General features: G+C 49.2%; 1 protein-coding gene across 19 annotated transcripts in view; it reads left to right on the forward strand.

Annotated features, from left to right (window-relative positions):
• Nucleotides 1-23,938, forward strand: part of CAMK2G (calcium/calmodulin dependent protein kinase II gamma) — a 55,018-nt gene that overhangs the window by 15,226 nt on the left and 15,854 nt on the right. For 9 of the 19 annotated variants that reach the window (XR_006270859.1, XM_043476524.1, XM_043476528.1 and 6 more), the window contains exons 4-14: nt 4,670-4,724; nt 5,571-5,636; nt 7,823-7,895; nt 8,043-8,145; nt 8,574-8,657; nt 9,095-9,189; nt 9,747-9,869; nt 13,207-13,290; nt 13,564-13,606; nt 16,128-16,190; nt 18,127-18,170. Coding sequence is in view for 18 of the 19 variants with exons in the window: in XM_043476524.1 (XP_043332459.1) it covers nt 4,670-4,724; nt 5,571-5,636; nt 7,823-7,895; nt 8,043-8,145; nt 8,574-8,657; nt 9,095-9,189; nt 9,747-9,869; nt 13,207-13,290; nt 13,564-13,606; nt 16,128-16,190; nt 18,127-18,170 (833 nt within the window). In the remaining variant the exon portion in view is untranslated. The remainder of the gene's footprint in view (nt 1-4,669; nt 4,725-5,570; nt 5,637-7,822; nt 7,896-8,042; nt 8,146-8,573; nt 8,658-9,094; nt 9,190-9,746; nt 9,870-13,206; nt 13,291-13,563; nt 13,607-16,127; nt 16,191-18,126; nt 18,171-23,938) is intronic. The other 10 variants (XM_043476527.1, XM_043476543.1, XM_043476533.1 and 7 more) reach the window with 2 other exon arrangements.

Here is a 23,938-nt window from a genome sequence, read left to right on the forward strand (position 1 = left end):
TGCTCCATCCTTCAGAGCGGTGGCCCTTTTGGCTTTAGCTTCTAACTCCATCGTACAGGGATACCAGTGGACCAGCCCAAGAGTGGTGCAGAGTTGAGGAAGCAGAGAGCACGTGGTCCACCCCTGATCATTGTCAGACTCACCGGCACTTGCATTCCAAAGGGTATTTGGTACAAGGAGCCAGGCACCCCCAGTTTTTTCCCTTGATAGATAACTCTACCCCAGGAATTGAAAGCCTATTGGACAAGTGACCCCTAATGTAAACCGTGGTGTCTGGGTGATAATGCTGTGTCAGTGTAGGTTCATCAGTGGTGATGAGTGTGCTTCTTTTGTGGAGGTGTTGACAGTGGGCGAGGCTGTGCGTGCGTGGGGACAGCGGGTAGGTGCGAGCTTCTGTGTGTTCCTCTCAGTTTTGCTATGAACCCAAAATTGCTTTAAGAGATAAAGTCTTTTTTTAAAGCCTGTTGGTTTTGAGGCATAACTGCAGAACCTGAAACAGCCCTGGGAGAGTGGCCAGAGGTGCAGAGTTGAGAGGAGGAAACGGCAGTAGTGCTGATCGTCTAGAGTCTGAATGAAGTGTCTTCTACCTGTGATCTGCTTGCTCCCTGCTCTGAATTCCTCTAATGAATAGACTCTGTCTTCCTTCGTGCTGAGCTGCCCCAGCAGTTTCGATCACAGCCTAGCATTGTGGTTTAGAGCAGAACTTGTCAAACTTTCATGTGCTTGTGAATCACCTAGGGATCGTGTTAAAATTCAGGTTCTGATTCAGTAGGTCTGGGGTGGACCTGAGCTTCCCCGCATCTCCAGGTGAAGCTCATGCTGCTGGTTCAGCATATGGAGAAGCAAAGGTCTGTGGCCTTGGTGTCCAGTCCTCCAGGTCTGGATCTGGGATTTGCTGGGCAGCTGTGACCTCTGGCACATGATATTACTTACCTGTGCCTCCGTTTTGTCATCTGTGCCTCTTAACAGAGTTGTTCTGAGAAGGTTGAGCAAGTGAACGAGGACTAGGAAATCAATGGAGGTGATAAAACTGGAGATTCCAGCTCCCAGAAGTAGTCCCTCCAGCCCCAACTCAGTTCACACATGTTATTCAAGCCTGGCTGCCTTTTACCTTGGGCCCAGGCCACACACAGCTAATAAATAGTAAGTGTAGCAATAACAGTTGCAAAGAAAGGGATGGAAACATTGGAGCATAAGTGAGCAGCTCCCAGATCCATGCCCACCTGCTCCTTCCTAGAGGGCAGCCTTCATTCCCTCACCAGCCCCCTGGGATGACAGGACCTCCTCCCCCGCCGTGTTATTTCCATGGACATGAACAGTGATACTTTGTCAGTGCTTTTTTGACCAAAGTTTGTTAGTTAAAATATGGCATACTGTCCGGTGGTTTTTAAAGAATTGGAAATAGCCACAAGATTTGGGTTGTGGCTTTGTCAGTACTTGAAGGTATGAGACACTGAGTGTGTTTTTTTTGGCCTGTTCTTCCTTCCACAGTTTGTAAAGAACAATAGCTAGGTTTACGACTGTAATGCAGCAAATGCTTCGTGCTTCTTTTCCCAGATCTTCCTGTCTAAGGTTGGTCTGGTTCTCCTTGGCCTCCATACCCTCTCATGACTATGGAATGGCCTGGGTATTGGATTTTTTTCCCCCACACATCCTTTACTTCTTCCCGACAGCCCCTAATGCTTGGTTATGTGTTTGTATAAGTGCTTCTTTAAAGCCCATCCCCCAAGAGGCTGCTGGGTTTCTCTTGTTCACAGCTGTGTCCATGGCGTGTCCAGCCACGCCTGCTTCAGGGAGGGTGCCACATGGACATTGTTGAGCAAGTCAGAATGGCCAGGGCTAATAGGGACAGGTTAGAGCTCCTTTGCCCAAGAGGATGGAGAAAGTGACTCCCTCCGGGCAGTTCTACAAAATCAGGGATCTTGATATTGGCCTGCTATGGCCTCAAGTCTCAGCTCTGCCACTCAGTGTAACTTTGGGTGAGTTTCTTTTGGAGCCTCTGTTTCCTGTCCTGTTACACAGACGTTAATAGAAGTACCTACCCCACAGAGCTAATGCAAGGGTTCAATCAAATAACATGTGTAAAGCACTTGGCATAATGCCTGGCACATTGAAACGGCTCAACTAAGTGTTAGGTATTATAATTTGGATCTTTATTATCAAGAATCTGCTAGGTTGGCACTTAGAGCGGTGCAATCAAGTTTCTCCTCTTGTCCTCAGTCCCCTGTTCATTTTCTTTACAAATGGAAAAAGAAAGATAGCAGTCTTGCTCAGTGATGGAGCCTTCCACACCTGTCCCTCCTTGCCTTGGCGGCGCCTGGCCCTGAGACACACATCAAAGCGGACCTCTGGGCTGGGTGGCCTGGGAGGACTCGTCTTCCTCGCATCTCTGCTCATCTGATTCCCCTCCCAGTTTCCTCACACCTGGACTCTGTGTGTGGTCTTACTGGTGAAGGGCAAGTGCCAATGACTCCCTGTCCGGGCAGAGGCATGGGTGCCTGCCCTTTTTGCCCTGTTGGGCTCGGGGCTGGGGGGGTGGGGTGTGTGGGTCTGGGATTAGGATAGCCAGGTGCCAGGACTCCCCTGGGAATCACTATTAGCATTGTACCTGCTGCCCTGTTAGTGCCTCCTCCTGCTGCTGTTCGTCACCTCCCTAATGAAGCTGGTCTTTAGCTTCTGGGACAGCTGATTTCCAGGGGATTATTTGTATTACACACTTTAATGCTTTTTAATAGCAAATTTTTAATTAAACGGAAAGTCCTTTTGGAAGCGAGGGAGCAGCAGCTGCAGCAGGGCTCAGCGTGAGACACCCATTCCGGCCAGAGAAGCACAAGTCAGGAATGAGGGTGGCATGGCTTTGGGGGAGCTCGGCTTTGGAGGAGCTCGCCTGAGCATGCCTGGGTTAGTGACGGTAGAGGGGAGGCAAGGGTCTCGCTGTAGCTTCTTCACTCTGTCACCCACAGGCCTAGAGAAGTATGAGCTTGTTCGCCCAAGTACAGGAGAGAATCAGTTGAGGAGGAGGGATTTTAGGAGTACTACCCGCCTTTGATTCTGTTGGTAAATTGCAAAAGTACTGAGTTCTGGTGGAATTTTGAGGTTGAGTAACCAGATCAGATCTAATAAGGTCGGCAGTATGAAGCATAAACAATTGCTGGGCCCTGGTTCTCGCCCTGGCAGGCCCGAGTCCTCATTTGTCAAGTGAGGAAAAGCTCAGGGCTCCAGCGATGGCTGAGGGCCTAGATTTTACATTCAGCTCATCTTGCTTTGGGGGAAAGGGGAGGTAGGGAAGTGCCTCAGTCCTGAGGAGATGCCCTCACACTGGAAATGGAAGGTATCATTCGAGCTGGTAGGGGCCTGACACAGAAGAGATTTCTTTGTATCTGAGAACTTCACTGGTTGGTTTGGTGTCAGGCCATTGCTGAAGTGCTCTGTGAGGAGCTCTTGGAACTGCATGAAGGTCAAACAGAGGGAGCCCCTTGGGACACAGGCTCTCCATCAGGCGAGTGCAGGTGAGGGAAGGGACCTGAGCGGGAGGGTTGGTCAAAGCAGAGGTGCATTTGCATTAGAATGATGCTGAGGGGGGCAGTTGGCATTTAACCCCCTGAGGTGGCTTTGTGGGCCGAAGCCTGAAGAGGAGACCTCAGCAGCATCAGGTTGGGCTCTTGCCCAAGAGCTCTGGAGGCTGAGTGGGAAGAGAGTCTGCTCACCAGCTTTTCTTTCACCTCTACTGCAGCTCCATGCAGTAGCCTCCCGTACCCATCTTGTGGGCACATTCGTGAGCCGTTTCTCTCCAGGCTCCACTGCTTTGTCGCCTGGGTGTGTGGGATCCTCCACATTTCTTGGAGGAAACACTGGCATAAACCAGTATTCGGAGTCAGAAAGAGCTGTGTTCACATCTGGACCCACCAGATCTTTGGCCTTTAGCAAGAAACTCTATGCCTTTGAGCCTCCATTGTCCTCATCTGTGGAATGGGAGTAATACTTATCTCGGAGTGGTCATCAGGAATATTAAACTCCTTGAAGTAGACACTATGTCCTTCCTAAATCCTACCATCTGCCACACACAGTCAGCCCTCGATACATACTTGTAGCTTAAGTAATGTACGGCAAAGAGCCTAACTCAAGGCCTGGCACGTAGTCAGCACTTAATAAATGGTTATTGTCGTTGCCTGAATCTGTGTGTTGCCTGCTGGGCTCTGCCTTTCCCACTTCTTCCCCTCCCCCCAACTCTTCTGCTCCCATTTACTCCAGGGTCTCCCATCTTGTCATTCTCTGTCCCTCTGCCGTCTGCATCCCTAGGTGCTTCTCACTCTGCACTGCACCCTCACACATCACCCTCACACATCACATCCCAGGATCACCTTCGCTGGGACCAGTCGCTCTCAGAAGAAGGTTCCTGCTTTTTTCTGTCTTGCCTGCCACAAAGCTTCTGTCTCTCGCCTACATCTGAGGCAGTCTGAGGTGCTGACCCGAGCCCTGGACCTGTGGTCTGGTCATCTCTGCTCTGCGGCCGCATCTTGGACCCAGGGATGCTGGGCATCTGCCCCTTCTTGGGAGAGAGCCTGTGGGGCTGACAGGATGGGGCAGGGCTGGGGTGGCCAAGGAGGAGAGGAGTAGGCTTTCCAGGTTTTCTCTCTGTTAATCTCTGTCCCCATCTCCTCTCTTGCAGTACGCCTCCATGACAGTATTTCTGAAGAAGGGTTTCACTACCTCGTGTTTGACCTGTAAGTGCCACTTTCTGAGGGTGTGGGGGCCTTTCCCTCCAGCTGGGTCAAGAGGAAGGCTTGGAAAAAAAGCCCTAAACTGAGTCTTCAGCCTCTGCCAAGGGTCCCTCTCCTTTGCCCGTGGAGAGGGGTTTGATTTTGAACATCCTCTGGTAATGAGCTGATTGCCAAGGGTCTCCTTGCTCCCTCAGTGTTTCTCCAGGGCTCTGACCCTGGGGTGGCATTGCTCTTGCATTTTCTGTTCAGTAGCACACCTTGTGCAGATGCTTTTTTTTTCTTGTTTCTCGGTGGAGATATAGAACATAGCTCTTTGCATGACCTTAAGAATTCTGGGAAACTGAAGGCACCTTTTATTAGCTGTAAACTGGGCTCCCATTGGTCTCTCCTCCACTCTGGTTGTGGTTTAACGTCTTAAAAGTGGTTCTTCACTGAATGGAAATGCCTCTTTGGTATTTTCAGGGTTGGGCCTCTGTGTCCTTGGTCTCATTGTTCTTCAACTTCAGTAGTAGGTCAGTCCTTCTTGGGCAGCTGGATTTTAGTATTCATATTGGTCTCAAATAAAGCTAAGACTGTTCGAATAAGTCAGTTACTTTCTCTTAACTGCCTGTACATTCATCTTTACCAGAGTATTAGGTAATCTACAAATTATAGAAACAGAAATGTGCCGGAGGAGGGGAGGGCTCACATTGTCCCAGGAAGAAGCTCCGTTTAATTGAAGGATTGGTGTGTTTTGAGCTTGCAGACAAAGCACATGTAGAGTTGACACGTCTCTGAAAGCCGTTGTACAGTGTGGCTGTTGGTTACCTGTTGGATGCTGCCTCCTCTGACCCTCTTTGTTGGTTGCAGTGTTACCGGCGGAGAGCTGTTTGAAGACATTGTGGCCAGGGAATACTACAGTGAAGCCGATGCCAGGTGAGACAAGGGCCCTGTGGCGTAAGTGTGCCTCTTAACCATCTTAGGGGGCAGGGCATTGTGCCTGTTTGACCCGTCTTTGGAAGCGATCAGAAGAGCTCTTACCTGGACAAAGATTCTGTAGAGTTGGACTCAGGCTACATTCCATGGGCATGCTTAGAAGTTAATAATTCAGCACTCCCAGATCAGTTTTCTGCAAAGCTCTTACAAATCTCTTTCACCCTGTCACACCAGAAATACCTTTCCTTTGCACCGCTGTATACTCACGAGGGCCCAGGGGCTCTCCCTATCTCCACTTCCTTCTTCTGACAAATTCTGCTGCATACAAGGCATCCTGGGAATGATCCAGAGATGGGGAAAACATGGTTTGTGTCCCAAAGGAGTGTAAACGTCTGGGCTAATAATCTATACAGGGAACTTCCTGGGAGATTTCACCCATCATCACCTTGTGTCTTGACCACCAGGACCAGCTTTTCAGGTTGGAGGACCATTCCTCAGCCACACCCCTCAGCCCCCAGCCCTCTAAGAAACCCTGGCAGCTTCTTCACATGACGCAGCAGAATTCCTCCCACACCACAGCTCTTGGGCACTTGTTTGGCTTGCCTTTCCTGCCCTGGCTCCTCCCCCACCCCCGAATCTTTTCTGAGGGTGATGTCCTGACAACCTGACTTTGAGTGTCCTGCCGGCAGCCTTCTCAGGCATATGTGGCAGCTCTGGCTGCCTCTGGGGGCGTGGAGGGGGGGACACAGCTTCCTCACAGATTTCTCAACCCTTAGAGGCCAACGTTTGCTGATCAGCTTCAGATGCTTCAGCCTCAGGAAAAATTCTCAAGTGGGAGATGAATTCCAGTGCCAGCAGGGGAGGACCAGGCTCTGGGGCGGGAGGAGGAGGCGGTGATAGCTCAGGGAGCCTGGCGGGGAGGAGGGGGAGCTGGGGCGGGTGACTGTACCAGTGGGCTTGGCCTGGCTCTGCTGGGACACTTCGCACTTTTGCCATTTTTGGCCAGAAGGCTCTCCCTGCTAGCTTGGCTCTGTTCTAATTATATATTTCTGTGGAGACTCGCCTCTTCAGCTCAGTCTTAAAGTCTCTTCGGCCTACTCTTGGACCATGTCCTTATGGGGAGGCCTGAGCCTCAGCCTCCAGGAACCCAGAGAGACACTTTGGCTCTTGTGGAAGCCCCAGCCTCAGATTTCAGAGGAAGGAATACTGTCAGTCCAGGTTACTGATGTATGGGCCAGATCATTGTTGGTCGTGGGGACCCCTCTTGTGCATTGTAGGTCTAGAAGCATCCCTGGCCTCTATCTGCTAGATGCCAATAGCACCCTCCCTCTCAGTGGTGACAACCAGCAGTGTCTCCAGGTGTTGCCAGATGTCCCCTGGAGGCCAAAATCATCCTCTGGTTTTCACCAGTGCTCTGGACTGCTGGGGCACTCCACCGGGAGTTGACCACAGGCGTGGAGGATGGTTTGGAAGGTGGACGGCCTTCGAGAATTTGAGAATCAGCAGCCCAATGTGACTCTATGCTAGTTTGTCTTCTTCTGTGCAAAAGCATGATGAGAAATGCTCCTTGGGGGGGCTGCTTTGGGACTCTCTTAAGTGTCTTATTTCTCAATGATGCCTGTGTACTCATTTTCTCTCCCCTACCAGATGATAAACTTCAGGGCCGGCACTGCGTCCCCTATACAGCTGGTGTGATACCCAGTCCAGTGCTTATAGGTGCTTGATAAATGTTTACCTACCCCCAAAACAACTTAGGCTTGGTGGGACTATCCTTCCTGAGTTGCCACCACAAGCCTCTTCTCCAAGAACACAGTTACTATAGGGGGAAAGAGAAAGGAGGAAGGGGTTGGATGGTGTCTCTTTCTCAGGTGTCTGAGGTATTCTTTCTTAGAAACAAATTGGATATGCTGAGCCTTCACAATCTAAGGAGGCTTGGTGGACCCTGTTCTGGTCTGTCCTCTGCTGTTATCTAGTGGGAGACCCTGGACAAACCACTTAGTCTGCTTGGGCCTCAGTTTCCTCTTTCGTAAAGTAGGTTGAACAGATGGTGTCCGAAGTCCAAGGTTTTAGCTCCTCGTTCAGTGGTTCTGTGTGAATCCATGACCCAGAGTTAAGTGCTTTAGTCTACGGCATGTGGTTGTGGATGGTTTAACCCTGCACTAACCTTTCTTTTCGTGCTTTTGCAGCCACTGTATACATCAGATTCTGGAGAGTGTTAACCACATCCACCAGCACGACATCGTCCACCGGGACCTGAAGGTACTTACTGCCCGGCTCCCCTTTGCCTCTTGTTTGTGAAGCACTGGCGCCACCTGGTGCCAGGTGATAGTACTGCATGGTCCCAAGCTAAGTTCGTCTGGGCTGCGGGATTGGTGCCTCACGAGGTTCTCTGTCTTCCTTATACAGCCTGAGAACCTGCTGCTGGCGAGTAAATGCAAGGGTGCTGCCGTCAAGCTGGCTGATTTTGGCCTAGCCATCGAAGTACAGGGGGAGCAACAGGCTTGGTTTGGTAAGCGTGACCCCGTCTTCCTGGAATGCAGCTCCCGCCCTTCCTCCTCTTCCTGATCTGCCTTCCTCTTTCAGAACTACAAGCCAGACCCTTAATGGTCCTGGCCTCCTCAGAGACTGGAGGCAGGGAGGGCAGAGAGCTCCCCCTGGCCCTCCGTGACGCAGTACAGTGAGACTAGCTGCTGTCAGCACTGCATTCTTGCTGCCTCCGGGGACAATGGAAGTTCCTTTAAGGCACATGTATTTGCCCTCTGGTTTAGATTCCGGGCACTACAAGAAGCCCAGCCCGTCGTCTCTTGCTGCCCAAGTGCTGAGAGCTTATGTAGCCAAATCAACAGGAGTAAGAAGGGACTTGGGGAAAACTGCTGATGTGGATTTAATGAGAGAGAAAGTGGGTTCAGTGTGCCTCCGCTCTCTCTTCCGCTACAGGTTTTGCTGGCACCCCAGGTTACTTGTCCCCTGAGGTCTTGAGGAAAGATCCCTATGGAAAACCTGTGGATATCTGGGCCTGCGGTAAGCCCATTCCACACACTCAGCTTTTTGGTGTTAAGGGCGCTCAACTTCCAGCGATGACAAGAAAGAGGCATTGCTATTCCCTGCGGGTCCCACAGGCATCTGGTATATGTGAAGTCACAGCATTTGCTCTGGTGTCCCCCGGGATGGCTGTTCCCATCACAACCTCCTCCCCAGCTTCCTAGATGATGATGATGTTTCCTTCTCAAAGAGGGATTTACCCATGCCTTAGTGGGTGGGTTGTGCCTGAAGAAATCCCAGACATGGCGTGGTGACGTGGGGTGTGAAGCACAGTGGCACAGCATTGTCGGCGGCCATCCACCTCTCTCTCTGGGATGGTCCTTGACTTTCTGGGTGGCTCAGAGCCCCATGTGGCTTTTCTTGGTTCTTCAGCAAAGCAGGTGACTGACCCCAGTGACCTGTGTTCTGTCTTGTAGGGGTCATCCTGTATATCCTCCTGGTGGGCTACCCTCCTTTCTGGGATGAGGATCAGCACAAGCTGTATCAGCAGATCAAGGCTGGAGCCTATGATGTAAGGACCAGTTTGTTCCTGCCCCTCTGTCCAGGGGAAGGGGGTGTGCTGAGTATGTTGCAGGGTGTGGGGAGTGTCAGGGATTTTGAGGACCATATAGGCCTCAACTCTTGTCACCACCTGTCCCAGGGAGCAGCTTTTTTGCACAGCCATTGTTGGTGGCTGTAAAATCACGGAGTCCACTAAAGCCCTTTGTTCTGTTATTTGTGGCTGTGTAGTGCGCCGTGTGACATAGCGATGAGAAGTGTGGCGGCTCCTCCCACTGCCGTGGGGCCTTGGGCATAGTGTTGAGCAGCGGGTTCCTCCTCGTAGGGAGATGGACTTGAACCAGAAGGTGTCAGGGTCCCCTGGTATGATATCTGGCATTCTAACCATGATTGTTCTGTTCTTCTTTCCCAGTCTGTAAGTTGACTCAGGTCCTGGGATACTCAGTGCTTAGCCCACTTCATGCTAGGCAGCTTTCGATAGTTAACCAGGGTTAACCTTGTAACCCTGGTTACAGGGGGCATAAGGTGCACAGATTTCATATCCCTCCTTCTCCTGTTCCCATTTCTTAGTTCCCATCACCAGAGTGGGACACAGTGACTCCAGAAGCCAAGAACTTGATCAACCAGATGCTGACCATAAACCCCGCAAAGCGTATCACGGCTGACCAGGCTCTCAAGCACCCATGGGTCTGTGTAAGTGTCTTCTCCCGAGGTCAAGGAGATCCAGGATATCAGCTCTCAACATGCTCATGGCACTGTCTTTACCCCCCTTCTTGTGACTAGAGAATAATCACTTGGGGCCTTGAGCTAAGACGCTGCAGAGGGGGGACAGGGGACTGGGTGGGGCCCAGGGGCAGCAAATGTCACCAAGAGAAGCCAGGGAAGCGATTGGGACTAACTAGCCTCTCCGTGACCTTCCCCCACTCATTTGGCAGGTATAATTTAGTTTTGCTGTTGAATGAGGGCTTAGGTTGACCCTTGGAGACTCCGGTCGATGACAGAAAGCAGCCAGCAGAACTCAAAAGTAAATTGCCATGCCTGGAGTGCATATCCAGATCCCAAATCAGACAACTCTAATGGGAAGGTGATGAGACCCAACAAATAAACAAAAGAGGCCTGTGAGCAATGAAAAAAGAGCTTCTGAAGTTCAGTCACAAACCTCGTCCTAGGAGAGCCCCCAGGCTATCGGTGTGGGTCTTCATCATGCTCTGTTTTTGTGTAAAGTTCTATCTGGCTGCAATATCTCTTTTCAAACAGGGTCTGCTATAGTCAGGCCTCCTGACAAACCATGATGCATGTATTTATTTGCTCTTTTCCATGTTTACTGAATGCCTCTTTGGTGCTGGTCCCTGTGTGCTGGAGATACAAAGATGAATAAGGCCTGGTGCCTTCCCCCACAGATCTCAGAGATGATCTGGGGAGACAGGCACTCAAGCAGGCAACCAGTGCAATGTGACAAGTACGTAAAAAAAAATCTAACGAGTGTATAGGAGCCCCTGCCGTCTCTGGTGGGCAGTGGGATTGCTGAAAGCCTGGAGGAGGCGAGCTCTGTCCTGGTTCTCGGCAGATTACGGGAAATTCCCCAGGATGATAACCTGCAGACTGAGGTTAGCACGGGCTAAGGTGAGTGGCCATGGGGAATTACGGTGAGTTTAAGGAATGTTAAGTAGTTTGGTTGTAGGTGAAGGTAGGGCTACAGGAATATAAGAGAACAAAGCCAAAAACAATGCCAGTGACATACAAGTTTCTGCCTAAGGAGTTTGGGTTTTATTCTGAAAGCATAGGGAACCATTTAAGAGTTTCGAGGAAGGGAATGAAATATGCAATTAAGAAAGATCGCTTTGGAAGCTGTGTAGAAAATGGAATTGAAGAGGCAGGGGCAGAGAGAGCTAAGGAAGCTGTTGTGGTTGTCTAAGCAAGGCCAGACAAGGTTTCAGCTAAGGGTAATGATAGGATAGGTGGTGTGGCAAGGAGTGGACACATTTGAGAGAGATTTGAGAGAGATAATAAAATGGACTTTGTGACCAACTGGATTTGGAAAGTGAAGTTCTTTTGAGAGAGAAATCTGTGGGAATTGCCAGGTTTTGAGTTGGTAACTGAGCTGGAGGGTTGTACCATTCACTGACCCAGAGGAAACCTAGAGGAGGAGCCCTTCTATGAGAAAAGATGATGATTTTAGTTTCATACATGTTAAGTATGGGGGCCTCCAGCTGGAGACATCCCGTGGGGAGTTAGAAGTATGGAGAAGTTAATCAGAAATACAGGTTGTGGTCATTTCTGTATGGATGGTGTTGGGGCTATAGAAATAGATGGGATTGGTTCTCTGCTAATTGAATCCTTACTGTGGGCTGTTGTAAGAGAAGATATGGCCACCAGCATTTAGTGGCCCAGAAAGGAGCCAGCAAAGGGGGCTGCGAATGAGAATGTCCATGGGAGAAGGAAGATCAGGAGATCCTACAAAACAGGAGGTCTCAGGAAGGGAGGGTCTATAATGAGATGCTTCAGAAAGTCCATGATAAAGATGGAAGAGAGCCTGTTGCCTGTGACCAGTTAGAAGCATTGTTTCATTATTTCACTGAAAGAGGCAGTGCAGTCAGAGAGACCGATGATACTGCTAGAGAAGATGGATGAGTGAGGGGAAGTTTTAAAATCTTGCCATTGATTATATTATGTTGACTGCAGAGAAGAATATTATCCAGAATAAAGGGTTTAAAATATTGGCTAAATTTTGGCTCAATGTGAGACCTGAAGAAGGTGTCCTATCTACTAATCTGGAAGATAATTTGACTTGTTTTATGTAAAAAAACAATATATATATATATATATATATATATATATATATATATATATACACATACAGGCTAATTGAAGAACCAGTGTTTGGACAGCACAAGAGAGGGGCTCTGGAGCCCAGGTCAGGGGGCCAGCACATGAGGGGTGATGCTTCTGAGACCTGGGATTAGGTTGCAGGGGGGTGAAAATCAGCTTGTGGGGGGAAGGCTGGAACTGAAGAAGTTCTTGCTCGATCATCTCTCATTTCTCTGGTTTAGAAGTTTACACTTTGGAGGAGGAAGTGAAATATGATACACACACATACCCACACCCCACTCCAGAAGGTCAACAGAAGGGAGAGTTGCTTCAGGAACCAGGAAAGGGAGAAGCCAGGGATGAGAGCAAGGATGGCAGGGTGGTCCCGTGGGGGTGTGGGCACCGGGCTACATGTTGTAGGTTTTATTTTTCTAGCAGACTAGCCAAGATATAACAAGAGCAGAGTAAAGGGATGAGCCACTTAAAATGGGTATTCAAGAATTGTGGGAATAGTATGTTCTGGGGGCATGTTTGTGGGCCCTACACCCTATCATCCTGTATATCTCAGTAGCCCCTGAGGACACCTCTGTATTAGGATATTATGTAATAATTGATGCTTATATTGCTGACCCTGAGTTATCAGGGAAATGTAAATCATGTCTAAGGGACTCTGTTTAAAAGTTAGCAGTAATACATTGAAGAAAAATTCACATCCAAAATGGTGAAGAGAATTGATGCTTCAAGGTAAAGATCCTCAGTTTCTCACATCACAGCTTCATTTAGGACCTTGTAGGGGGCTGCTGAGAGGAGCTCTTGGAAAGAATGAATGTTCTCTGCAGAGAGCAGGACCCCTTCCTGTTTTCTCACTGCCCAGAATCTGGAGTGCATTAGGTGCTCACTAAATAGTAGGTGCAGGATCACAACACACAGAATACTCACCCTTTCTATAGCCTCCATCCCCTAAGGAAGATCAAAATGCTCTCTCAGGCACCCTCATCAAGCATCAATTACTGGTGGTGTTTTCATGTTCAAATTATTGTCCTTACATAACCTTGAGTTTTGGGTAGAGCTTTTATTGTAAAAGCATTTTTCACATCTATGACCTCATCTTACCTTTGGAGCAACTCTGGGGTGGCTGAGCACAAGGCCACCAGTGCTGGGACTATGGTAGAGGGCAGAGGATGTGCCTGGGGGCTCACAGGCCTGTCTGTTTGGCTTCCAGCAACGGTCCACGGTGGCATCTATGATGCATCGTCAAGAGACAGTGGAGTGCCTACGCAAGTTCAATGCCCGGAGAAAACTGAAGGTGAGTTGTGCCTTCTGGGCCAGGCTGCCAGCGTCCTGAAATCATTCCTTTTGGCAGTGCGCCCCCTGCCCCATCACAACAGGAGAGATAGAGTGAATCTTCCCAGTCATCACCCCCATTAATCGGCCGGCTGGGACAATCTCTCATGGCTGGAGCTGAGCTGTGAACATTGTACCCAAGGAGGGCCCCTCGGCAGCAGTTGCACTCTGCCTGAGAACAGAGCATGCTTCTGTAGAGCCTGATGGAATTCACAGGACCCTTTTCTTTTTCCAGGGTGCCATCCTCACGACCATGCTTGTCTCCAGGAACTTTTCAGGTATGTGTTCAGCTGTGCCATTTCATTCTCTGAGGTGAGTGGGTCAGGATGGGCCATTGCCAGGTTCATGCCATCCCGATGCAGGTATCTCAGGCAGCACCTTGACCAGGATGGTGGGGATGCTGTTTGGAGGCCCTGCTACAGCTGAGTCTTGTAACCTGAAATTCTGGGGGACTTTACTTGACTTCAGGTTTATGATCGGCGTTTCCTAGAACCTCACAAGGAGTAACCTGCCCAGTCTTCCATTTACGTTGTCCTTGGGGATTCTTAATTCTCTGAAGACTCTCAGCACTTTAAGATTTTAGACAGTCTCCAAGGGCACCGGAAGATGTGCTTGGGAAAAGAAAGGGATGAGATAGAGTGAATCTTCCCAGTTACCCCCATTAATTGGCCAACTGGGACGATATCTACATCGTTGTGTCCAAGTAGTGATGACTAATAGAAATCATTCCAGATGTTTAAAGCATTTACAGTGACTATGCTTAAAATATTCTCTGTGATACTAACCGTAAAAATGAAGAAACAGGCCAGCAGGATGGAGGGAAAGGAACTTGCTTAAATTTGTACGTGGAATTGGGAGACTTGGGACCAATAATTTGTAAATCACACTTGACATTTCTTTTTAAGATGCAAGACACTCCACCTTCCCGCCCCCCTCCCCACCCCCCGCCTCCCCATCATTGTTCACCTTCAGTTGGGAAGCATCGTGGCTTTTCTGTGAGGAAAAGAGTAATGACAGGACTTAAAAGACAGAAAGGTCTCTTCCCAGCTTGCCTTTTTCCCTGGTCCTCCCTCCCCCTCACTGCCAGCCCCACTAGTTTGGTTCAAGACTTCCCCTGCTTTCTCATAACCAGACTCCTTCCCTTGCTTTCCCTCTGCATAGCCATGGTGCGAGGTGGGGGTGGGGGGAGCGGTGTGCAGAAGGCTCAGGTGGACAGCTCCCTGGGCAGAGATTGCCCCTTGAACTTGAGTCCATAGGCCTGGCTCCAGTAGTTCCTGTAACCTCCAGCCTTGCCTCTGGGGTTTCATGAACTCTAGACTGCGAGCCACAGGGCCCCAGAAGGTCAGGACTAGACAGTGAGCTGGGAGACTGTCCTCCTCAGAGGGACCTGTGACCCTGGTCAGGGCTCAGTCTTGTGTTGTGGGCACCCGTGAAGGAAAGGCTGTGTTTTGGATTCACCTTACAAATGGGGATAGGCGGGCACAGTGAGCCACCTCCAGCAGAGGTGGAGCTGTTGTCCCTCCTCGGGCCTCTGGTTGTCTAATTCTGCTTACAGCTTCTATGTTCTGGGTTTAAGAAAGCCCTTCGAGAGGATGCTCAAGGGCAGTTCTGTGCCCACCCTGGAATGGGGTGATCTGTTCTTGCTCTGAGTAGAAGAGACGTGAAACAGGCTGCTAGGAAATCAATAGCATGTGCCCGGCCCTGAGACAGCCTCCGCATCAGCTTCTTCTGTCCATTTCAGGAAATTGGTGTCCTAGTTTCAGGAACTCGGTCTCTGTCAGGACACAGCACCTTCGCTGGTCCCTAAAGAGCCTCCTGCCCTTGCGGCTCAGACTCTGTCTGGCCTTCACACTCACTTTGCCCTGGATCAAGAGACAAAAAAAAATAATAATAATGTTGCAAGCATTCCAGGATAACCTCTTCTGCCCTGACTCTGGGACAGGTGATGACAGAGCCTGTCTCCAGAAGCTTCTCTAGAAAGAGGTATGTATAGGTATAATCAAGAAGAAAGGGCACTTGTGTGCTTCTTCAGGAACAAGTGAGGCTGTTTTCTGAGTTGATCCCAAGTAGAAAGTTCAGCTTATCCCTGGATTTGAGCAGGTTGGCGAAAGGTGAAATCAGAGCTTCTAGAATGTATTGCTTTAGCAGCCTTGATTTTCTTTCTGGGGGCTCATTTCTTGGGCATCTACACCTTTGGAACACTGTGAAATACAGCCTTCCCTGGCCATCTCCCTTGAAGAGGGAAAGTGACCTGTGTCTCCGAGAAGCTGGGGGATGTGGAGCATCAGTGAACTAGGGCCACAGACCCTCCCCGGGCCCCAGGTGCCCATCTCTCTACCGTTTGGAATGTGGGCGAAGCAAAGGGCTGCCATCTGAAAATGTCCTTCTTTAGGTCCCCTCGGGAGGAAGGTCTGCAGATGAGATTCTGACTCCTCACAGCCTTAAGCTAGGGCTGGGCTGCCTCGGAAAGGACGGCCACCCCTCTCCAAGTCAGGTTTGGGCCTGCAGACCTTCCACCCGAGGTGGTCGTGGGACAGGTGGAGCCCCGGGATTTCCCCACGACCTGTCCGAGCCTGGCCCTCTCAGGTCCCCAGACTGCTGCAGGACTGGCTGCACCTGCTCACCAGCCTGCCCCCGGCGCCTCCGCTCCCCCAGCTCGGCCGGCTTGGCCACGCCGCCCGGATCCTGCTGTGCGCGGCGGCAGCGGGTTCCTGCGCCTCGCGCTGGGGCATGCTCGCTGCTGACTGGCCCCCGTGGCTTTGCGGCAGCTCTGTGCACTGAGAGACTGTATCCCCTCAGTTGGCAGGCAGAGCTCCGCCCCCGCCTCGCCTGCCGCGAGCGCCGCCGGCCTGGCCGGGCAAGGTACGTGGCATGAGTCCTCCCCGACCGCCTGCCTCGGCTCCCTGCCACCCCACCAGGAGGGCCAGCATGCCAGGCCCGTTCACCAGGGAGGCGAGTCCCATGCTTGCGGGCTGAGATGGGCATGCCGGACGGACCACCTAACTTGGCATCTGCGAGCGCCTCGGTGTTACGGAGCCCCCTAACCAGCCGTGCATGCTGGGCGCTTGCCAACTCTCAGGAGGCAATAGCCTGGGGACGTGGAGCTGGGCAGCAGGAGGCTTTCCTCCCAATGCGCCGCCCGCCTGACAGCCTGGCCGACCTGTGAGGGCTGCGGCCAAGGCGACCCGAGACAGCTCTGGCCTGGCCACGACCTGCGCTGGGGACCAGGACTAGGGTTCAGCCGCACTGGTAGGCCCCGCCCCGCCGGGGGGAAGCCACGCGCCTCAAAATTGTGAGGTCTGACCTTGCAAGCCTCTGGGTCTGGAAGGCAATAGAGTGCAGAAGCTGTGCAGACAGCCGTCCCTGGGTTTGGATCCTAGCCCTGCCTCACCCCGAGCAAGTCACAGCAGCTCTCCCAGCCTCAGTTTCCTCATCTCTCCAATGGAGCTAATAACAGTTAAAATCATTTTTGACTAAGGCTCTCAACGCTGCCTGTAGGAGAAGACTTGTCCAAAAAATATCCCTGTTGCCGAGACCCCCACCCCAGACAAATAAAATCAGAATCCCTAGGGCATGGGATAGGCATAAGGTTTTTGTTTTTGTTTTTTTTCTCCCAATTCCCAAGTGATTCTAATGGGCTATCAGAGTTGAGAACTTTGATGTATGTAAAGCACTTAACACAGTGGCTGGTCAGACATAGTAGTAAGTGCAGTAAAAAAAAATTTTTTTTTCAGATCACCCCAGCATTAACTGGAGATAGAACCAAAGTCTGTCTGTGGAGGTCAGAGTTGTTGTGATTCCCTCGGGAGACCCAGCTTGGGTAGGAATGGCCACCTGAAGGAAAGCGCTGCAGCAGTACTGACCATTGTTAACACTTGCTGAGGGCTTGCTATGTGCCAGGCACTCTGCTTAGTGCTTTTCATGCCATGATCCCATTTTATAGATAAAGAAACTGAGGTTCAGAGAGGTTAGGTAACTCACACAGCTAGTAAGCAGTAGACCCAAGATGCAAGCCCATCAGAGTCAGGGTGGATCAGACAGTTGGACTGATTCCCTCTCCCTGGAATCTCCCATCCACTGCCTGCCACCTTCCTGTGGCCTTTGTGGCCAACAGACATCCCCATCCTTCCTAGTGGAGCTCATCAGCATCACCCTGTCCCTGGCTAGAGTCTGTCTGCCCAGTCCTTTCTGCTCAGTGGGTCCAGAGACTAGACTCCGAGGAAAGGGTGGCATTGAGGACCTGCCCGTCAAGGCTTCAGCCCCCCGGCAAAGCCCTCCTGTGGGTGCTCCCGGTCTCCGTGTCTGTGTCTGTCTGTCCTCACGTCTGGTCTCCTTCGTGAACTGTGACACTCTTGTTTCTTGAGAACACTCAGGAGATGTCTTGCATCCTTGCAGCTTGGCCGTCCTGAGAATTTCCATGGCATCTAGGGGTGGAGCCCTCACCTTTCACCCTGGCACTCTGCTTCCAGGCCTAGGTGGAAGCTGTTGAAGGCAGAGTTCCCAATCTCCCAGGCAGCCCCAGTGTTGATGGTGGTTTTCTCCTAAGCCCGGAGTATCCTTGTTTCTGCTGAGTCCTCTTCCATGGCAGAGGAAATCCTGGGGTGCCACCCTGCGGGTCTGACGCAGCCTGAGATGCCCTTCTTGCTCTGGGGCCTCAGGAAGGGCCTCATTTAGGGGTTTCAGGAGATTCCTGGCCCCTTTGTCAAACATGTCAGTCTCTTGCGGATCCAGCTGCCAGACTTCAGGTTGAGGAGAGGGTACCATGCAGGAGACTTGATTTTTCTCTTTGTTTTCACAGCTGCCAAAAGCCTATTGAACAAGAAGTCGGACGGCGGTGTCAAGGTAGGTGTCTCCACTCCTCCAGCCCAAGTGTGGCCCCTCTCCCTGAAAAGTCACTCCTGGGACTCCTTGGCACTTTGTCACTCCTTTCCCCAAGAACCTCCCTATCCTTGCTTTTTGCTTTAAACCAGAAACCTCTGTGCTCAGAACAGCAGGTTCCACTGGCCTGGGAGGGCAGAGGGATACGTGCTTCATCTGACCCTAGCTTGATTGGAAAGACTCAGGGGAGGTGATTCAAACTATAGTTTGCTACAACTGAATCCTGAACTTTACTTCCAGACACAGGTTTTATCTCCAGGGCTTGACTGTCTGGGTTTTTTAGGTTATTGGTTAATCTTATTTTCTTTTTAAAGCACAAACCCATTTAATCAAATGAAAGCAAAGTTTGCCTGGTTGACTCAGGACACAAGGCTTGGCACCTGAAGCTACTATCCTTTTCTCTTTTTTCTGATCTCCAAAGCACTTCCAGAACTCAGCTCAAATACCATTGAGGGATAGCGTCTTGAACTGTCTCGAGGCACAGGTGCCTTAGAAACAGGCAAGGGACTTGGTTGTCACAGCTCGTCTTCATTTGGTGAGGGAAACTTTTCTGGGGGATCAAGGCAAGAGGAGGGACCGGGCCCCATAAGCAGGAAGTCTCAGTGAGGGTGCCTGCTTGGCCAAGGTAGAGGGGTCCACACAAAGCTCAAGGTGTTCCTAGATGCTTTGGGGGCAGAAAGTGCCCTGGGCTGGGGAGATAGATAGGAGTTCATGCTATCTTGAAACCTACCAACTTATACCACAGAGAAGTTCAAACCATTATCATGCAAACCTTTAAATTAAGACAAAAGTTTAAATGAGACTTTTCCCTGGGATCTTATGTTCCCTGCTGAGATAGACCTGTGCCCCTTTCCCTGCCCCCATCCCTTCCTTTCTCTCTCATTCTTTGCATGCCTGCTTCCGTGTACTTCTGCCCTAAGGAGGGGAGCTTGGGCTCCACACACACCTGCTGCCATAGAGCTGGGGTTGATTGACAGCCCCTCAGTGTCAGGGCTGTAGGCTAGGTAGTGGAGCCAAGTTAGGAAAAGGTGTGTATGTGAACTTAGTTGCTCAGTCATATCCAACTCTTGTGACCTCATGGGCTGTAGCTGCCAGGCTCCTCTGTCCATAGGTTATCCTGGCAAGAAAACTAGAGCGAGTTGCCATTTCCTACTCCAGAAGATCTACCCGACCCAGAGATTGAACCTGTGTCTCCTGCATTGGCAGGTGGATTCTTTACCACGGAGCCACCTAGGAATCCCTAGGGAAAGGTGGTCAGTTTATTTAGAGATTTTGCATGTGTCTTTCTGGAGAAGAAGCTAGAATCTGTCTTCACAAAGTATTTATTAAATACCTATCAGAGGCTCAGTGCTAGGGGCACATAAGAGGTATAAGAAGAGATGCAGATTTCATTCAGCCTCAAGAAGTTGCAAGGTTAATTGAAAAGGAAAGTGGACACACCTGGAAGCAGCTAAGCACTGAATGGTATACGGACCCTACAAGGGATGGTTCAGTCCAAGAAGCTTCGGAAGAAACTTGTTGGAGAAAGCTACAAGGATGTAGGAAGACTGGACCCACGTCAGTGATTGCCTTTAGAAAATGGGATTGGAGGCAAGGGCAGGATGGGGAAGGCACACCTTTATTTTTTTAATTTGTATACATGTTTTCTTTAAAATGGGAATGTATTATTTTTGTAACTTAAAAACAACAAAAAGATATTTTTATAGGTTCTATTATATATCTTGATGTTCTCTGCTCAACTGAAACATGGAGTATATGGTAAAGGGATACAGAAAACACAGCTGGATTGGTCTGGTTGGGCAGAGAAATTGGAGGTTTGTGTGTTAGACCACAGGAAACACTGAAGGCCACTGAGCAGAGAAGGTTAAGAGTGGTGTTTCTGAAAGACTTGGCTAAGTGTGTCAGGGTAAATAGAGGATGCTAGTGTCAACCACAAATTGGCACTTGCCATTGGTACTTACCATCTACCTCTACAAGGATTAAATCATATGCTGCTGCGGCTACTAATTTTCAACACCCCCTGAAAGGAGTTCAGGGTGGAGAGCTGAAATGAGGCACTCTATACTTTGGTTAAAACTGGCAGAACAGGTCTTCAGATGGTTAGATATAATCAAGAGCCAATTTTATGAGCCCAATTCATTCTTATAACTTCCCATATCTAGAAAACCACTAAAATCCTTCATGGTGACAAGTGTGCCTCGTGACTAGCAGAAACCTTCTGCAAAGAAAAAAAAAATATATGTGTTTGATTGCATGTACTTCCCCTTTACCAAAATCACACATATACTGACCTTCCCCTCTACTTCTTTGGAGCACTTTCTCAGAGTTATCTGAGATGCTCTCTCCTGGGCTATAGTCCTCATTTTTGCCCCAAATAAAACTTTAATTCACAACTCTCACATGGTGCATTTTTTAAGTTGACAGTAGGAGCTAGACATAGAAGTATCAACTAGGACTTAATATAGTCTGGGTATAGGGTGAAGTAAAGATGATGAGAAATATAAAGAGTTAATATTCAAGCTAACCAGAGGAGCACAGACCAACCAGCTGGCATAGGTGCTGCCTATGGGTCATTGGTCCAGCTCTGCCCATGAGTGCCAGGCTTGGATTAGACATTAGCCCTGATAAGAGGTGTGGCAATGGATGTTCCCATTGGATTCAGGGATTAAAAGAGGATCCTTCAAAGGTAATGTCAAAGTTTCAGGACTGTTAAAAGAAATGGTGGTATCTCTGCTGGAATGGGGAGTAGTGAAGGAATGTTTCAGAGGGAAGAGATGTTTTCTTTTGAACCACATTGAGACTGAGAGACAGGTAGAGATCTGGGTGGAAATGTCTTTTTTTTTTTAAGATTTATTTATTCATTTTTGGTTCTGCTGGGTCCTCACTGCTGTGTACAGGCTTTCTCTAGTTGTGGCTACTAGAAGCTACTCTTCGTTGCGGTGCACAGGCTTATTGCAGTGTTTCTCTTGTTGCAGAACACAGGCTGTAGGCGCATTGGCTTCAGTAGTTGCAGCACAGGGACTCAGTAATTAATTCTGAGGCCCACAGGCTCTAGAACACTGGCTCAGTAGTTGTGGCACATGGGGCTTGGTCCTGGCATGTGGGAACTTCCTGGATCAGGGATTAAACTTGTGACCCTTGCATTGGCAGGCAGATTCTCAATGAGTATACCACCAGAGAATGGGTGGAGAGGTCGTTAAAGCTGGTATAGCCCAGGGAGGTCGACACTGGATGTGCAAAGGGTGTCTCACATGAGTGAATCTCATGAGTCCACTTACTCAGCCAATTCTGGGTCTGAGGATCTGGGAAGGCAGCAACATGATCCATCCTTTAAAGTGTTCACCATGGGAGACAGACAGGGAAACCACGAGTTCTGGTGTGGTCTGTTAAGGTCAAGGAGGGAGGTGCATGCAGGATGGTCACTGGGGAGCAGAGAGACCAGCATCTGAGCCAGAACAGGAAACTGAGTTTGAAGGACTAGTTGGATTTTGCCAAGTTAAGGGGAGGGAAGAGAAAGACATTCCAGGCGGAGGGAATAGCCCATGTGAAGATACACGAGTTTGAAACAGCATTATGATTCTGGGAACTCTGTTAGCTTTTATATGGCAGAAGCAAAGAGTGGTTGCTCAAAATAGGACCTGAAATAAAGCAGTGACAGCTGAGATGGTGAGAGGATGGTTGAAAGTGTCATTAAGGAATAGGTTTCTAGCAGAACTTTGTGGATCCTGGCCTCAGGCACAGCCATTAAGACTAGCCTAAGGAGCTAGGTAAAATACACAGATGCCAGGGCCCAGCCTGGATTTCAGATTCAGAAGGCCTTGGGTGGAAGGCAGAATCTGACTAATTCCATTCCTCCATATGAATCCAAAGCACACAAAGGTTTAAGAGTCCGGGAAAGGCAAAAATTTCAGGGTTATCTGTTTTTAAGAGGCTGGAAGAAGAATCAGCAAAGGAAATGGAGAAAGAGGTAGATGAAGAACAGAAGTGTGCAGCAAAGCCAGTCCTTACAGGAACACAGAAACGCAGGCTAGGCAAACAGAATCAGCAGTTAAATTGCTTTGGGGAACCTAGCCCAGGGTCTGACGCTGATCGAGTGCTCCATAAATGAGTTTTATGCTTGGGAAAAGACTTTAAATATAGAGGTGGGACCAGAAACTAAGATGCAAGTTTTTAAGAAGGGCATGACCAACCAAAATTGAAAGGCCAATAAGAGATTGGGGAAAATATTCTCAGCAGGTGTGATGGGATGTTCTGTTCTTCGTAGCTTCTGTCATGTCCTGCTCTTTGTGACCCCATGGACTGCAGCCCACTAGGCTCCTCTTCCCATGGGGATTCTGCAGGCAAGAATACTGGAATGGGTTGCCATGCCCTCCTCCAGGGGATCTTCCCAACCCAGGGATTGAACCCGGGTCTCCCACATTTGCAGGCAGATTCGCTACCATCTGAGCCGCCAGGGAAGCCCAGTGATGGGATGAGTTAATATTATTTTTATGCAGAAGAGCTTTCTGTAATAAATAAGAATACTCCCTAAAAACCCCTGGCAGATAAATGGTCAGTGAAGATGAACTGACAATATGAAAAGAGGAAGTAGCTTGGGTTAACCTCTCACTGGTGTCAGAGGCAGGTTGAAACACGGTATCATTTTTTACTTTTTTTGGCCATACCACGCGGCATGGGGGATCTTAATTCCCCGACCAGGGATCGAACCTGTGCACCCTGCACTGGGAGGGCAGAGTCTTAACCAGTGGGCTACCAGGGAAGTCCCCATTTTTTGACTCTTAAGTTTGTGGTAGTAGTGTAAATCAGAATGACCCCCCTCCTAAAACAGCCTGTGTGTCAAAAGCCATAAAAGCGTTCCTATTTTACCCTTTAGTTCTAATTCTGGGAATTTTTCCTAAAGGAATCATTCAAAATATGGGAAAACTGAAAGCAGAAAGATGTTCAACATGACATTATTTATAACCGTGAGAAGATGAGAAACATCAAAAGCTAACAAGATAATGACATGGGGAACATCAAAAGCCAATAAGATAATGACTAGATAATTATGGGAATTCTAACTGACCATTAACAAAGTTATTAATTTTTATGACTATATAATGACAGAAATGTTTTAAGTGGAAAAATGAGGTACAAAGCAGTACATACACTACTGTCTAAATTTTGTTTAAAAAAACAAAGTTTTTTAGATTATATTCAGTGTATAACGTGTGAATAGAAAAAGAACAAGGAGAAAACCCACTGAAGTGTTACTAGTAGCTTCACTGGGTGATGGGAATTTGGAAACTTATTTCATATATTTTTCTGTATTTTCTACATTTTTCACCTAGACTGTGTATTACTTTGATAATCAGAATAAAAATTAAGATGCTATTTATTTTTAAAGTAAGATATTAAAAGAAAGGAACGATAAACTCGTATACAGCTTACAATGATATTTTAAAATTGGATATACAAAAGACTGGCAAGAGTGATAGGACTCTGGGTGTTTTTCCCCTCTTTTCCAAGCTGCTTGTAATGTGGTTGCAGTCCTTTTATAATCGGGAATAAGTATATATTAATGAACAGCGTGGTTGGATAAAAGTACCACAAAAGCGGAAGGAAAAGACAAGGCAAGGTATGCGGGGTTTTTGCTTTTCTGGGCCTTCTTGAACATCAAGGTGATGATCTGTATTATGAGGGAGACCTGTGAAGCTGCCCAGAAGATCCTGAGCTGTCAGCATCCCAGACCT

This window comes from Cervus canadensis, chromosome 8 (genome assembly GCF_019320065.1).
Source record: "Cervus canadensis isolate Bull #8, Minnesota chromosome 8, ASM1932006v1, whole genome shotgun sequence".
Lineage (NCBI taxonomy): Eukaryota > Metazoa > Chordata > Mammalia > Artiodactyla > Cervidae > Cervus > Cervus canadensis.